The sequence below is a fragment of the Mauremys mutica genome, chromosome 3 (assembly GCF_020497125.1).
Source record: "Mauremys mutica isolate MM-2020 ecotype Southern chromosome 3, ASM2049712v1, whole genome shotgun sequence".
In the NCBI taxonomy this organism is placed as follows: Eukaryota; Metazoa; Chordata; order Testudines; family Geoemydidae; genus Mauremys; species Mauremys mutica.
This window is the reverse complement of record NC_059074.1, coordinates 186,223,931-186,241,226: the sequence shown is the minus strand read 5'-3', so window position 1 is coordinate 186,241,226 and position 17,296 is coordinate 186,223,931. Positions and strand designations below refer to the sequence as shown.

The 17,296-nt window shown below is 46.3% G+C and overlaps 1 protein-coding gene across 3 annotated transcripts; it reads right to left on the bottom strand.

Annotated features, from left to right (window-relative positions):
- Positions 1-2,057: 2,057 nt before the first annotated feature.
- LOC123365947 (butyrophilin subfamily 2 member A2-like) lies at positions 2,058-17,184 on the bottom strand. 3 transcript variants are annotated; one of them, XM_045008979.1, is made up of 8 exons: positions 17,074-17,184; positions 16,826-16,877; positions 8,075-8,095; positions 7,807-7,827; positions 7,311-7,331; positions 6,557-6,577; positions 6,410-6,436; positions 2,058-2,662 (listed from the first exon to the last, which is right to left on the bottom strand). In XM_045008979.1, the coding sequence occupies exons 2-8, from the start codon at positions 16,833-16,835 to the stop codon at positions 2,151-2,153; spliced, it is 633 nt and encodes a 210-aa protein (XP_044864914.1). In that variant the 5' UTR covers positions 16,836-16,877; positions 17,074-17,184; the 3' UTR covers positions 2,058-2,150. The 3 variants fall into 3 exon arrangements, 2 of the variants coding, with proteins under 2 accessions (XP_044864914.1, XP_044864915.1); XM_045008980.1 differs by lacking the exon at positions 6,410-6,436 and having other exon boundaries at positions 16,826-17,176; XR_006577847.1 differs by lacking the exons at positions 6,410-6,436; positions 16,826-16,877 and having other exon boundaries at positions 2,527-2,662; positions 17,074-17,181.
- Positions 17,185-17,296: the final 112 nt, after the last annotated feature.

Sequence of the window (17,296 nt, the reverse complement as noted above, 5' to 3'; positions counted from 1 at the left end):
CTCCAGCTCCAAGCCCAGCCCCTAGGACCTGGGCACCCCCACAGCCCCATCCCCCTCACAGCCCTGACCCCCAGCTCTGAGCCCAGCCCCTCTGATCCAGACACCCCCCTGACCCCATTCCCCCCACAGCCCTGACCCCCAGCTCCGAGCCCAGCCCCTCTGATCCGGACACCCCCCTCACCCCATTCCCCCCACAGCCCTGACCCCCAGCTCCGAGCCCAGCCCCTCTGATCCAGACACCCCCCTCACCCCATTCCCCCCACAGCCCTGACCCCCAGCTCCGAGCCCAGCCCCTCTGATCCAGACACCCCCCTCACCCCATTCCCCCCACAGCCCTGACCCCCAGCTCTGAGCCCAGCCCCTCTGAGCTGGGCACCCCTGACCCCATCCCCCCCTGCCCTGACCCCCAGCTCTGAGCCCAGCCCCTCTTATCTGGGCACCCCCCTGATCCCATTCCCCCCACAGCCCTGACCCCCAGCTCCGAGCCCAGCCCCTCTGATCCAGACACCCCCCTCACCCCATTCCCCTCACAGCCCTGACCCCCAGCTCCGAGCCCAGCCCCTCTGATCCGGACACCTCCCTGACCCCATTCCCCCCACAGCCCTGACCCCTAGCTCTGAGCCCAGCCCCTCTGATCTGGACACCCCCGACCCCATCCCCCACTGCCCTGACCCCCAGCTCTGAGCCCAGCTGCTCTGAGGTGGGCACCCTCCGACTCCATCCCCCCACCCCAGACCCCCAGCTCTGAGGCGAGCCCCTCTGAGCCAGACAACCTCCAACCCCATCTCCTCACAGTCCTGAGCCCAGCCCCTGTGAGCCGGGCACCCCCCAGAGCCCAGCTCCCCACCCAGCCCTGGGCAACAGCAGCACCACCTCCAGGCAGTGACAGCCCATTGGCACCAACCATCACCATCACCCAGCAACAGCCCATTTTGTAATTGCAAATGTATACAGACCAGTAAAGCATTTAATGTTTTTAAATAATGTATTTGGTGTATTTTCTAATTATTACAAATTAATTTTCACTAGTTATTTTTTACATTTCCAAATACATGTTACTATAGTATTGCAACTTTTTTTTATGGAAGGGGCCCCCAAAATTGCTTTGCCCTGAATCCTCTGGGCGGCCCTACCCAGTGTGTGTGAGGAGCCGGGGAGGGAGGGAAACGGGGTCCCCTGGAGCCGAGCCCGGGCTGCGATGGTGGCGAGGGGCTCCTGGAGTGTGTGAGGAGGTGAGCGGCCGACTGGGTTCGTCGGTGCTGAGCAGGTAGCCCCGCAGCCGGAGATCCTCGCCTTCCCTCCTGCCAGGGCTGGGCCAGGGCACCGTGAGGCTGAAGAGCAGCAGGTCCAGGGGGCTCTCCAGGTCTTTGGCCGCCAACATGTCGAGGGTGAGGGCGGTGAGCACGAACTGATCCACCTTGGCCACCAGCAGTGCTGCGAAGCCCAGGGAGGGGGCCGTGTTCTTTGCGCCACCCCGTAGCCGTGCCGCCACCTGGAAGTACTCCCGCTCCGTGCTGCCCAGCAGCTCCACCCGCATGGGGACGGAGTCGCAGCTGGGCCAGGGCTCGGCTGCAGTGTGCTGGTAGCGGATTCCACATTTGGGGGGGAGGCCAGTGCTGGGGCAACAGGGGGTGTGAGTGGGGGGTACTGGTGGGCGGGGGGGGGCTCATGTCTGGGGGCGGGGGGGGCAGCCAAAAAAATTTTTGCTTGGGGCAGCAAAAAACCTAGAGCTGGCCCTGGTCCCCGCCCCGCTCCTGCCTCCTCCCCCCTCCCTCCCAGAGCTTGCTACAGCTGTGTGGCGGCGGGAAGCACTGGGAGGTAGGCGGAGGAGTGGGGACGCGGCGTGCTCAGGGCAGGAGAAGGAGGTGAGTTGGATGGGGAGTGAAGGGAGCTTGGCTTCCGGTGGGTGCAGAGCACCCACTAATTTTTCCTTGTGGGTGCTCAAGCCCAGTGGCACCCACAGAGTCGGTGCCTATGCTCCCTACAACCCCCCCCATCTTCTCTGTCTCCTCAATCCCCCTCTCTAGAACCACAGCAGTGTGTTTTAAAACATCTGAGCTGTCCCCAGGACAACAACTAGTTCAGTCCATTTCTGGTCCATAATCAGAGTGAACCCCAGTGGGATATTGCTACCTCTCCATCTCCAGGCCTCAGGGGCAGACTCTGAGCGGGACTCCAATCCCCACCCAGAAGAAGGGAAGGATTGTCTCCCCAGTGAAAGATGCTGACATGAAAGTAAAGATCAGGGTCTCATTACCAGTATTATAAAATGCCACCCACTCCGCTTCATAGTCCAGATAAACCCCAATCTTCTTAGGTCTCTCACTCAGGGGCATGGGAGTTTCCGGGGAGGTGAGAGCCCGGTACTGATCCCCACACTGCTCTACAGCCCAGATCCCCTGCTCAGGGTTAAATCTGATCCCTCCCTTCCTCCTCATAGACTCTCTGGCAACACCCACAGCCCCAAATCCTCCATCTCCCACCTCCACCTCCCAGTAATGTCGCCCTGAGGTGAACCTCTCACAGCCCAGCAAACAGAAAGAATGGAATCGCTCTGGATTGTCCGGCACCTCCTGCCGTGCAATTCCACGCCTCACGCTTTTCCGATCCTCAGACACGATGAGCTGGGCATTTGCTGTGTTTGGATCCAGGGTCACATTCGCTGCAGTGGAAAGAGAGAATCATGATGCTAAAGGCAGAACCAGAGGTGCAGGAATGAGGGACTGGCCCTCCCTCTCCCCACGGGCCTTGCCCCCTGCCCCTTCTGCTCCCCCAAAGGACCACCTCCTGGCCAGGCCAGAAGCTGGAGCCTGACCGGGGAACCTGTGCAGCTGTGGGGAGCCGTGGGGAGAGGTGGGGGGCGAGAGCAGCCCCTGGCCCATGTCCCTGCCCCCCAGATGACCCCCCATCCAGGGCTGATGGAGGGTCTGTGGCTTTCCACAGCAGCTGCCCGGGTGTCTCTTACCATGGCCTGGTTCCAGCTCTTTGGCCCCCGAGGCCCTGTCCCCAGGCCAGACTGGAAGCTGGATCTGGGTCAGGGTAAGAGCTATGTGGGCAGCCGTGGGGAGCTGCAGACCCTCCACCTGCCTTGGTGGGGACCCAGGAGATGAGGACATGGGCCAGGGGTAGGGTGACCAGATGTCCTGATTTTATAGCGACAGTCTCAATTTTTGGGTCTTTTTCTTATACAGGCTCCTATTACCCCTCACCCCCGTCCCGATTTTTCACATTTGCTGTCTGGTCACCCTAGCCAGGGGCTGCGCTCAACCCTCCCCCATCCCAGGCAGAATGGGCTCCAGCTTCTGGCTAGGCCGAGGGGGCGGGACCTCCGGAGGAAGAGAAGGGGCAGGGGCAGGGCCATGGAGCGGGGTGGGGCCTCATACCCACCTCCCCCCACCCCCAGTTTTAGGAAGAGGAATCCATCACCCCTGGGCAGAGCTCATCTCTCGGGGAAGGTTCGATCTGCCCCGGGTCCTTCCTTCAGGATTTACCCAGCTCTGAATGGGGAGGAGCTCCAAGATTCATAGATTTAAGGTCAGAAGGGACCATTATGATCATCTAGTCTGACCTCCTGCCCAACGCAGGCCACAGAACCTCACCCACCCACTCCTGTAACAAACCCCTAACCTATGTCTGAGTTACTGAAGTCCTCAAATCGTGATTTAAAGACCTCAAGCTGCAGAGAATCCTCCAGCAAGTGACCCGTGCCCCATGCTGCAGAGGAAGGCGAAAAACCTCCAGGGCCTCTGCCAATCTGCCCTGGAGGAAAATTCAGTTAAACCCCGAGCATGTGGGCAAGACTCACCAGCCAGCACCCAGGAAAGAATTCTCTGTAGTAACTCAGATCCCACCCCATCTAACATCCCATCACAGATCACTGGGCATACTTACCTGCTAATAATCCCAAAGATCAATTAATTGCCAAAATTAGGCTATCCCATCATACCATCCCCTCCATGAACTTATCAAGCTTCGTCTTGAAGCCAGATATGTCTTTTGCCCCCACTACTCCCCTTGGAAGGCTGTTCCAGAACTTCACTCCTCTGATGGTTAGAAACCTTCGTCTAATTTCAAGTCTAAACTTCCTAGTGTCCAGTTTATATCCATTTGTTCTTGTGTCCACATTGGTACTAAGCTTAAATAATTCTTCTCCCTCCCTGATATTTATCCCTCTGATATATTTATAAAGAGCAATCATATCTCCCCCTCAGTAGACTGCAGGACAGAGTCACAAACCCGAGCAGGAACAGGTCAGTAACACAAGCGAAAGGCCATCTGAGCCAGGTCTGAGATGCAGAATCTTTCCTCTCCTGCAGACAGGGCCGCCCAGAGGGGGGGTCAAGTGGGGCAATTTGCCCCAGGTCCCGGGCCCAGCAGGGGCCCCCACGAGAGTTTTTTGGGGCCCCTGGAGCGGGGTCCTTCACTCGCTCCGGAACTCTCGCGGGGCCCAGGCCCCCAGAACTTCTTTGCTCCCGGTCTTCGCTGGCCGGGGGTCCTTCGGGGCACTTTGGCGGCGGGTCCCGGAACGGAAGGGCCCCCCGCCGCCGACTTACCACCGAAGCGGGGGCCCCCTGCCGCCGAAGACCCCGGGCCCCCGGAATCTTCTGGGCGGCCCTGCCTCTCCCCAGAGAGGGGATCAGAGACCCAGGAACGCTGGGGAGCCCCAGCAGATTTTATTCCCATTTCTTTTTCATGAACAGAACCCCTGCTGTGCTCCTCCTTCCTAATATTTAAAGTCAGGTCACACCATAGCATGATTTGATATACCCCTAATTTAAGTTCCATGGGGAATAATGAAGGCCAGGTAGAAAGGGCTACCAGCCAAGAGGCCATCTCTCTAGAGTGTGGCGAGCCACCAGGAAAGGGTGTTAGGACAGTCTGAAGAAGCAGAAAGAGATTTTAGCCCAAACAGTGGTTAAAGTGGAATAAAACACAATGGGTCGCTCTCACAACTAGAGTTGGTGACATTGTTAGGCCAAAACTTTTGTTGGTGAAAAATGCAGATTCAACAACACAAACATTTTCCAAATCCATGTCAATTTTGCCAAATTATTTGTTTAAGACAAATAAAAATATTCAAAAAAATCAGAATCTTTTGTTTTGACATATTAAAAATGAAATATTTTGATTTTTTTGGTTGGGAACAATTTTTTATTTCAAAATTTCCCTTAATTTTATTTTTAAAAAAGCAAAAAAAAAAGTTTATAATGCTCAAAATAAAACATTTTGTTTAAATCATGTTTTTAACTTTCTAAAAATTTTCATTTCTGGTCTGACCCAAAACAAATTTGTCTTAATTTTTTTGAAATTGCCAATGAACTGAAATATCCATTTTTCACCCAGGTCTCCTCACGACATTATCTAAGGAGGAAGGAGAAGATCATCTTCTGTTTTCAGCAGAGGAGAGGAAACTGCTATAGAATCAAACTTTAACAAAAACTGACAAAGTCGTCTTTCCCCCTGAAGACAAAGCTCCCAGAACAGCCTGATCACTAGGATAGCTGACAATAAAAATTCCTATCAAATCGTACATCAGGAATAAGGAGGTCTGTGTGGGGAAGAGGATGTGTTCAGTGCTTAAATTTGTGCCAGCATTGAGCCCCGGCATCTCTAGGCTTGGCAGTTTGTAGATCTGGTACCTCTGGGCTTGCTTCATCAATTATGAATGTAGAAAATACTGCTTGAGCCCCGAAACCTCTTTCATTACACATTAAGCACTGGATGTATACAAGAGCAGACCCATAGAGCAGCAGGTGAAACCGGTGTGGGAAGTTTTGTGCATCTTTGTCTTCTTCTCCCAGAACTGTGCAAATAACTGATTTTTAGGTTTACACCAAAAATAAATAAAAAAATAATAATTTGGGGTCAACCAAAAATCTTAAAAGGTGTTTGTTTTGGGTTGAATGGCATATATTGTTTGACCCAGTATCCTGTTTTCTGACAATGCCAGGTGCCCCAGAGGGAATGAACAGAACGGGCAATCATCAAGTGACCCATTCCCAGCTTCTGGCAAAAAAGAAACTAAGTGATTTGTCCAATGTCACACAGGAGCAGGGATCTGAACTGAGGCCTTCAGAATTCTAGGCTAACACGCTAGCCACTGGGCTGTCCTTCCCCTATGAATGTGCACAGAATAACATCAGGACAGCATCCCATTCAAGTACTACCTGAGCATGTATTATCCAGAAAAATATTAATTCACTCCTCTTCGTGTTCCCAAAGGAAGATTCCCCAGCAATACAGCTCACTTGGGGAACCACCTTCACCATTCAAATTTCAACCAGAGAAACTATTGCATTATTTCCTATTTGTGTTTTGTGTTGTTTTAAACTATTTCTGCAAAGAAAGGGAGCAAGGATCTCCCCAGAAAGTGAAATTTGGACATTAACTAAATACAAACTTTATTTACTTGGACAAACTAGGGCTTTTCTCCATCCTGAAACCAAGCAAATCAAATAAAGGTGAGCACTCATGTGAATAAGTTCATTGTTAAGCTGAATCTGATTAATAAAAAAGGATGCATTACAGAAAAAGGGAGGGGGAGGGAAACACTTACCAAGTTCTCTTTGAAGTCCACCTAAATAATAATAATAGTAATAATAATTTAAAAAGTCAGAAATAAAGATGTTATGGAAGAGCTTTTCTCCCAAGATTAAATTAAGCCCAACCCCTTCATCAAAACCATCTCATGCCAAGACTTTTTAATCTGTCTTTGGGGAACGATTCCCTTCCAAACCATGGATAAGGCACCTCTGAAATCTTCCAGTATCAATTATTCTAGCCCTACGTGGGTTAAAGGCCACATCCTATACACAACCACTACACAGGGTGGGATGGGGTTGTAGGCAGTGAATTTATGTAATGTGATGATCACTGTAGGCGAACTCCTTACCAACAGATAGTGTTGTATCTTTATCTTACTGTTAAATTGTTATTTTGTATGTTACTATATTGTTGTATCTGATCTGGGACTCTAGTACAAAGTCAAGGCCTGCGTGTGTGTGTTGGAGTTGTTACTCGCAGTGTTCCAATACATTTCTGTGATTCCATAGGAAGTACTACAATACTCCAGACTAGAGCTTCTCAAAACTCAGAATGTCTGTCACACTGTTTCATTAGGTGGCTGAGAATGTGGACCAGCATATCTATTCAATACTCTCAGTTTTAATCACTATCTCACAATCTTTCTTGGTGACAAATAATTTGTTGTGTGTTTGAATTCAGCCTGCAGTTCCTGTCTGGGGAGAAAAGTAGATGAACAATGTCATGAGAAGATGCAATCCACACAGAAATGAGAAAATATAACTTACTAATTTTTTCATTCAGTTCACCTTAAATAAAAAGAAAAGGAAAAGGCAATTAAAAATTCTCTTAGCATATATGGAAGTGTATAGATCACTTTTCATTATAGTCATTCAGCTCACGTACATAGGCCTTGATTTATTTCAGTGGAAGTAATCACATACTTAAAGTTAACCATATGCAAGTGTGATGGCCACCATCTTGGCTGATTCACCAGGGATTTAAGTGGGGACTTCCAGAGCTAAAAAAAAAGACCAAATTGCTGTAGATTTAGCAAGGGTCTGTAGCAGACTCATATTGTATGTAGAGCAGTATGCAGGCAGGCCTGTAACACATTCACCAGTGGGTTGTATAATGCAGAAGGATCATGGCTATTCATTACTATTAACGTGTACCTTCCTAATCTAAAGCTGCAGGAGTTTTGAGGGTAGAAAAATAAAATTATGTTATAATGGAAAGTAACACCCTCCAAAAAAAGTTTCAACTGGGAGAAATATAACTTACTAATATCTTCATGGAGTTCACCTAAAAAGAGAGAGAAAGAAATCCACATAAATAATTAGATGCTTGTAATATTTTATCCGAGTCCATCCAGATATAGGCCTGATCCTGCAAACACTTATTCATGTGTAGTAGTCCCACTGAATTGCGCAAAGTTACATATTGGCTTAAGTCTTTGCAATATCTGGGTTCAATTGTTATTACATGGGATTTTTCTTTACTGCCTAAAACTTCATGTAAGATGTTTCAATAGAAGAAAAATAGAACTTACTGATATTGTCAAGGTGTTTCCCTAAAATAAAACAAAAACAAATACAAATTATATCATTCATTTAATATTTTCATTTAAATTATTTAAGAACTTTAAGTGAATAAAAATTTCAAGGATTTTTTTTTCATTTTAAAATTAATTCCCAGTATCAAGATCATCAGTACTAACATTTTCTTTCATGTTGCATTACCCTTATGGATTCACTACACATACAGATCAATCCTTTCAAAGGTTTACAGTTCTGAATTATTTGTAGGATTCAGGCCAATCCTGCTTCACAGACCCTAATCTCCTGTTGGCTTCACTGGTAATCAAGAGTGCAAAGACAGCAGGATCAAATCCTAAAATGCGAATAGTTTGTTGATATGGCTTGAGCCTTCAATATTTATTTGCTTCTCTAGCTAGGGAGGTTGTGAAATCTCCATCACTGGAGGTTTTTAAGAACAGGTCAGACAAACACTGTCAGGGACGGTCTAGGTATGCTTCACCCACATGTACCAAGGCAGGATGGGGGGAAGTGGCAGGACTAGAAGACCTCTTGAGGTCCCTTCCAGTTCTGCATTTCTACAATTCTCTGGGTCTTTATTAGTGCTGTTGCTTTTACTATAAAGATTACTGGCAGTATTTTCCTATCTCTGTTCCCACTGAAGTTAATGGGAGTTTCACCACTGACTTCAGTAAGAGCAAATTTAGGCCAGTCCCGGGTGCTTTTGATAATGCCAGTCTAATAGGTTTAGACTGTCGCTTGTATGCCACAACTCGATTACGTTATGGCCCAATTCAGGAAAGCACTTACATAAGAACATAAGAACGGCCGCACCAGGTCAGACCAAAGGTCTATCTAGCCCAGTATCCTGTCTAAGGTGCCACAGGATTCTTTGCTGTGTCTACTGACAGTGGCCAATGCCAGGTGTCCCAGAGGGAGTGAACCTAACAGGAAATGATCAAGTGACCTCTCTCCTGCCATCCATCTCCATCCTCTGACGAACAGAGGCTAGGGACACCATTCCTTACCCATCCTGGCTAATAGCCATTTATGGACTTAACCTCCATGAATTTATCCAGTTCTCTTTTAAATGCTGTTATAGTCCTAGCCTTCACAACCTCCTCAGGCAAGGAGTTCCACAAGTTGACTGTGCGCTGTGTGAAGAAGAACTTCCTTTTATTTGTTTTAAACCTGCTGCCTATTAATTTCATTTGGTGACCTCTAGTTCTTGTATTATAGGAATAAGTAAATAACTTTTCCTTATCCACTTTCTCCACATCACTCATGATTTTATATACCTCTATCATATCCCCCCTTAGTCTCTTCTTTTCCAAGCTGAAGAGTCCTAGCCTCTTTAATTTCTCCTCGTATGGGCCCCTCTCCAAACCCCTAATCATTTTAGTTGCCCTTCTCTGAACCTTTTCTAGTGCCGGTATATCTTTTTTGAGATGAGGCGACCACATCTGTACACAGTATTCGAGATGTGGGCGTACCATGGATTTATATAAGAGCAATAATATATTCTCAGTCTTATTCTCTATCCCCTTTTAATGATTCCTAACATCCTGTTTGCTTTTTTGACCGCCTCTGCACACTGCGTGGACATCTTTAGAGAACTGTCCACGATGACTCCAAGATCTTTTTCCTGACTCGTAGCTAAATTAGCCCCCATCATATTGTATGTATAGTTGGGGTTATTTTTTCCAATGTGCATTACATTACATTTATCCACATTAAATTTCATTTGCCACTTTGTTGCCCAATCACTTAGTTTTGTGAGATCTTTTGGAAGTTCTTCACAGTCTGCTTTGGTCTTAACTGTCTTGAGCAGTTTAGTAAGCTTAAACACACTTAAGCATGTGTTTCAAGACTAAAGTTAAACACTTGCTTAGGCGCTATGCTGAATTGGGGCCTCGGCCTATAATCACTTGGATGCTACAGTGAACAATAAAACAGCATCAGAGTTTCTGTTGGAAACTTTATTTCTGTTCCCTTTCATGTTTCTTCCATTGCCTTTTGGTGACCTTAGTGCATAGTGAACCTTGGGGAGGGAGGGGGACTACGCTGGAGAACAGAGTTAAAATTCTTAATGTGAGATGACTGTCACGGAGTGTGGGGGAGTCCGGCTCTGCACCCCTCTGCCTGGGACTCGCAGTGACTCTCAGCCAGCCAGTAAAACAGAAGGTTTATTGGACACAGGAATGCAGGCTACAGCAGAGCTTGGAGATACAGCCAGGACCCCTCAAACTGGTCCTTCTGGGGGGTGCAGGGAGCTTAGTTCCCAGCTTGGGATTCCCTGCACTGCACCCCCCAGCCCAAAACCGAAACTGACCCAACCCTCTCCAGCTGGCTCTCTGCCTTTGTCTAGCTTCCCGGGCAAAGGTGTTGACCTCCCCTCCCCCTGCCTAGCTCAGGTTACAGGCTCAGGTCCTGTCCCTCACCTAAAGTCCTCCCCGGCTCCCCCATCCCCCACACAGACAGTCCCTGCTCCATCACAGTGACTATTTACAAAAGGGAAGATGAGGAAAAAGCTAATTTACTAATTTCTGCCTGCAATCTCCCCAAGGAAAGAAGAAAAAGCAAACCAGACACAAATAGCTATAATGCCCTGCTCCTGTCCAGGTGCCTACAGATACAGTTTTCATTATAAGCACAAAAGTATTCACACGTATTATTGTATATGTTCCCAGTATTGTATATGTTTCCCCTAAGGTTACATGTCAGAAATGTGTTAGATATGCCCAAGTTTGCAAATCTTTATGCACAGGAAGAGCATTATTCACATGTGTAATCCTGTGTAGGGTCGGGCTCTTAAAATTATTTTAAAAGCATTACTATTTTGATGGGTGGAATATGTTTTTGTCTACTCACTTGTTACTGAATTTTTTTCCATTTTTTTGTGCATTCCAAACTCCTATTAACTACTCTGGGAGTTATACATGTGGAAAGAATGAAAAACTAGACCTTAAAATCACTCATACTTTACTAACAATTTGAAGATATGGCTTGTTTTTCTATTTTTCTTGTTAACAGAATAAGAGCTGTTAGCAGCTGTGTAACTCAGTGAATTGTTGATTTTTCTGTTCAGGGGCCAAATTGACCATTGGCCTCCCCCCCAATGTTGGTGTTTCAGTTTGTTTTTTCCTTCACAAAATGAGGAATGAAAAAAACAAAACAGTTTGGTTGAACAAACTGTTTTGAATATCAATTTGAATGGCTATTTTGAAACAAAATATCAATTCAGATTGACACTTTTGAAATGAAACATTGATTTGAATTCACATTTTTTAAACAAACCATTTTACCATTTCTGAATTCTTAAGTATTTTCCGTTGAAATTATTCAGTAAATTCAGCCCAAATTTGCAAATAGTTTCAGTGCCCTGAAAAACATATTTCAGTGAATTTACAATCCCCCCCTCAAAAGAAAAGAAAAGAAAGAACCCCACCCAGCCCAGCTGTACACCTTATACCGAAGATTACAACTTGGGCAACACATTCTAGCATTTTTATAACAATAATTAATAATGATGTGGCTGAGGCAGAAGACTGGATTTTCTGCTACTTTGTGGGCCCCTTTGATGTCTAGACTAAAATGCAGTTGGATCTCCCAAGCCGAAGGCTTCCCTGGTGTGATGGAGTCCCTAGCAGGCCCGGACCTGGTGTACTCAACTTATCAACATTGTGCTAGGTGCTGTGATCTGAGCTTGGATTTTCCAGGTTTTAAGGGACCCAAGTTTCATTGACATTCAGTGGCACGTGAGCACCTAACTGCCTTGGGTGCTTTTGAAAATCCCAGACTTTAAATTTATTTGCAGATCCTGGGGTGTCCTGCCATATCCCTACAGGTGAATTAAGCCTACAGTACTCACTAGGGCTTTGTCTACACTACGCAGCTTTTAGCGACATGACTGTCGGCAAAGCCCTGTCGCTAAAAGTTGGGCAGCGTAGCTGCTGTTTGGTAGCTCTTTGGCTGACAAAATATTTCCACTCCCAATGAGCAGCGTTCGCTCTCTCCTGCCAACAACGTGCTGTTCACACTGGCACTTGTTGTGGCAAAACGTTTGTCTTTCGGGGGGAAAGAGGGTTAACACCTCTGAATGACAACAGTTTTGTTGTTCAGTCGCCAGAGTAGACACAGTCTAGCATGCAACTCCACACAAACCATTGCATCAGAGGAGGTCATAATTTACTAATTTCTCCTTGGAGTTCACCTTGAAAACAAAGGGAAAGAACTAGATAAGTAAATGAAAGCCTATCAAGAGCTTTGTTTCATTGCATATGGCTCTCAAGGTCAGCATTCATTATAAGCCCTCTAATTAATTACTTTGACCCCAATCCCTAACGGGCAATTTACTGTAACCCCGCTGAGCGCCACGACTTCAACGGGACAACACCTTGAGAAGAAAGCTCAGTGTGTGCCTAAGTCTCTGTAGCCTGGGCACCGGAATTACTGTTGATTTCCAGGGGACAATGCACAGCAGTGCAGATCGGTGTCTGCAGGGTCAGGGCCTCTGGTCATATTTTCTTTGTAGAACAGTAAGAGCAGATCTACACCACAGGCGCCTGTTGGCATAGCTATGTCAGCCAGAAGCGGGGAAGACGGAGGCGCCAACTTCCCAAATTCCCTGGGTTGCTTGACCCCTGCTCTGCCCCAGGCTCTCCCCCTCACCCCAAATCCACACTCCTGCCCTGCCTTGTCCCACCCCACCCCATCTCTTCCCACCCCATCCTGCCCCCTCCCCCTGCCTCTTCCTGTCCCTGCTCCACTCTCCTCAGTTTTTCAAGGAAGCCTGTGGAAGGCCACATTTTAACCACACATAGCAATGATTTATAAAAGCTAGAGAGAGAAAATACTGTATAGTGGATAACATTTTTTTAAAGTCCTACATGATGTAGCAGTCAGCACAAGTGCCGACCCTTGTGTGGACACTTATTTCAGTTTAAACCTATAACCTATAACCTAAACCAAAATTTGCCTGGTCTAAACATGAGTGTGTCTACACAGCCTTTAACTAAACCAGTTTAAAGTCACACCTTCAGTGAATTGTAACCCAACACCAGCCAAAACTGATCACCTTGGCAAAGCAGGTCTGCCTACTGAAAACCTAGGCAGAGTAGGTTTGTCCGTGCAAATGTGCTCTGCTCCTGAAGTCTTTTCCCCCAGTGCGTCACTGCTGTCAGGGGAGAGTTCATTCAGACACTGCTTACATCCTCATTTACAAATTCCAGTATACTGTGTCTGCAGATCTCCTGCTGTTATTCATTACACTCACATCAGCTAATCTCTAATGCCTTCTGATCAATAATTAATGGATTCTCCCCGTCGCTTCAGTGGGTGAGCGTTCAGCTAGCGCTGACTTGAGTTCTGGGTTTTTGTTTTTATGGCTTTGCACATGGGAAGCAAGTCTAAATCCTGGATTGGCAAATGTGGTTGCATAACTTGCAAGTTTAATGAGTGATCAGCAATGCTTCAGCAAGCTCCATTTCTACATGGGGGATTTTCCAAGGTGTTAATGCACTCAAATATGATTTTTGCTTGGTAAATATTACAGTCTGCAAATTGCTGTGTGCAATATCATCGTAGTCATCTCTGTCCCAGGATATCATGTTATCGATGACCTGTCCTCTTCATTATTTACCACTCCCCCAATTTTTGTGCCACCTGCAAACTTTATCGGTGATGATTTTATATTTCCTTGCAGGTCATTGATAAAAACATTAAATAGCATAGAACCAAGAACTGATCCCCACGGAATGCCAGTAGAAATACACCCCCTTTGCTGATGATTACTCATTTACAATTACATTTTTAGACTTATTGTTTAGCCAGTTTTTAAATCCATGTAATATGTGCCATATTGATTGGGTGTCATTCTACTACAGTTTCTTAATAAAAAAATGTCACAGTTTCCAGTTAAAGTCTCAATATATTACATACATTACTTTTATCAACCAAACTTGTAAATTTCCAAAAAAATATGTACAAGTATAAATCTCTCTGGAAAGCTCATAGGCTTCGTTATAAATACTGTACTTTATTTTTCTAGTCATAAAATAAGGGGATTATAAATACAGCAGCTTTTTAAGAGCTGCTCACTATCACCTCCATAAATACTGTGTTCAAATACATGCCATATTTCAAAATGTTGCCCTATATAAATACTTCTCTAGAAGTTCTTAAACATCCTTTCGGTCAGCACTTGCACAAAGTCCAGCTTGCATAAGGATAAATGAGTCATGGCAAGCTTGTGACTATGTCATTAGTTTGGTACTTTGCAGCTGTCACCACCTGAATACTGTGGGAGCAAAAGGATTCTAAGGGGGCATTAATATAGCAGGAGCACATATCTACAGTGCACAGAGCATCTAGAATATGACAGTATATCATAACTTGCTGTGATTCCCCAGGTGCAACTCAGTGGGCCCAATCGTGCCAGATATTGCCTAGTTTCTGTGACCTAGATCAGCACCTTGCAATCTGCCCTGAATGAAGCACACAGTGTGTAGCTACACTGTCCTGGGTGCTGACAGAACAGGGATTGAATTAGGATTCGACCACCAGAACCACAGGTTGAAAAAACACTGTTCTACCGTAATGACGACCTTTCACGGACCCCTTAGCATAGTCTGCAGACGGCCAGGGGGCTGTGGACCACAGCTTGAAAACCACTGGACTAGCATATTGGAATGGAAGCAAAAGACTTTGATCATTGCAATTGCTACAACTACGCTACTTTTGAAAACAAAAAAAATACATACATTTATAAAACATCAATGCTTTTGAACCAGATTTCTACGTATTTATGGCTAATGGCAAAGTTCTGCCATAATCAAACCCAAACTCCCACTGGGCATCATCAAAATCAGCAGCATTTTTAATGCATTTTGCTCACCACACATTTTATATTCATATATAATCCACGGAAAATATTGAGACTGTATTTTGCATGAATAGAAGACCTTTTATCCAAGTGCCTCACTGCACTCTCCAAATGCTTATTTTCACAATACTCTTGTGAAGTTTTATCATCCCAATCATACAGGCACAGAAAGAATTGGGTTTGTTTAGTTTGGAAAAGAGAAGCCTGAGAGGGGACATGATAGCAGTTTTCACGTATCTAATAGGGTGTCATAAGGAGGTGGGAGAAAACTTGTTCACCTTAGCCTCTAAGGATAGAGCAAGAAGCAATGGGCTTAAACTTCAGCAAGGGAGGTTTAGGTTGGACATTAGGAAAAAGTTCCTAACTGTCAGGGTGGTTAAACATTGGAATAAATTGCCTAGGGAGGTTGTGGAATCTTCATCTCTGGAGATATTTAAGAGTGGGGTAGAAAAATGTCCATCAGGGATGGTCTAGACAGTATTTGGTCCTGCCATGAGAGCAGGGGACTGGACTCGATGACCTCTCGAAGTCCCTTCCAATCCTAGAGTTTATGATTCTATGAATCTATAAAGCCAAAATCATGATTCACCTCATGTTATTTAACTTATTTTAAACCATAAAGCTTTTCCTACTGCAGACATGGCTTCTGCGGGAGGTGCCCGCTCTCAGCAATCTAAACTAAGGTGAGGATCAGGAACTGTAACTAGGAGGAAGAGCAGAGATGAGACACAGAGAAACGCTTTCCCGCAGTTACATTGACAGGAACGGAGGCCCAGATATTCCAGGTTATTTAGGTGGCTAACTCACATTAATATCAAGGAGAATTAGCTGCCTAAATATCTTTGAGAATCTGGTCCAGACTCTCTATATGCAGGTGTGATGGGGATACTGTGTGAGCGGATCTCATCCCTCCTGCAGAAGGCAAGTCAGATGTTTCTGTAGCACATGATCTGTGGCTCCATGGAGGGGGCCAGGGAAGGAGCATGAGGGCTGAGGGTGGCATGAAGGGGAAAGCTCTGGAGAAGATATGCATCATGCCCTCACCAACTGGACAAGAAATTCTGAAGAAATATTTTGTGGCTGAGCCCTGGGGAATTTCCCTTAAACAGGGTACCAGGATCAGTCATCAAGTGAGGAGTCCCTGACCACATGGGTTCACTAAAGTAGCACTGACGGAGAGCTGGGGCAGAGCTGGAGGGCCCCAGGAATCTCTGTGGAAGCACAAGGCTTTTATGTTCATGTCTCTTTGCAATCAGGAATTCCCCTCAGATCTGTAGGGCTCGAGGGTCAAATCCCTGCTTCTTCTAGCAGTGGGTAAATAGCATCTTGTGTGAGAGATGACTTTAGAGGAACTCTGTGAATGGAAAGCAGGGGCGGCTCTAGGAATTTGGCCGCCCCAAGCAGGGCGGCATGCCGCAGGGGGCGCTATGCCGGTCGCCAGTCCCGCGGCTCTGGGGGACCTCTGGCAGATGTGCCTGTGGAGGGTGCGCTGGTCCCAGGGCTTCCGTTGACTGCAGAAGGTCTGCCGGAGCCACCTGCCGCCCTGGGGTCTGGAGCCGGCCCTCATGGAAAGACTGACAGTTTGCCTCCACGCAGCTCCCCTCATGCTAGTCTTTCTTCTACAGTTCTGGTGCATGCTGGGAGCAAGAGAACATGTGACAGAAACACTTTGAATGGTGGAGATCCATACTAGCATAGTGTAGGAGGCTACTACAATTTAAAGCAGCCCCAAGGCTCCCCTAAATTATGCTGGAGGCCACACCAGTCTCCACTATGCCCAGGATCTGTCTCACTTGAGGATTTAGCCCATGATGTTCACATGTGTGGTCAAATAGGCAAAATAAGTTTACCCATTATCATCCTCTTTATAGCAAGTACTCACTGTTAATCATCTTGTGTTACCATTGTTATTTCGTTGTGTATGCCACTCATACCTACAGGGGAAGGCGGGGGAATTATTGAGTGAGAACAGTAAATGATGTCCCAAAGTCCGGCCATTAACATCCATTGTTGTACAGAAAATTGTAAAATTATTTCAAAACAGTGTGAAACTGCTAAGCCATTTAAAGATGACTTGCTATGCTAGAAAAAGAAAAAGGAGGAGGATCCTGGGGGAAAATAAATCCATACTCTTATGTAGATTGTCATCTCTTTTTCAGGTAGGAAATGTTCTCATCTGTTTGTACAAGTGCCTCATACAGTGGAGTCCTGATCCTTAATTGGTGGCCTCTACGTGCTACTGGAATACAAAAATAAATAATAAATAATAATAATAATAATAATACAGAGCTTTGCAATAATATTCTAAAGTTCATGCAGAAGATTGTAACAAACATCCCACTGGGATCCCATA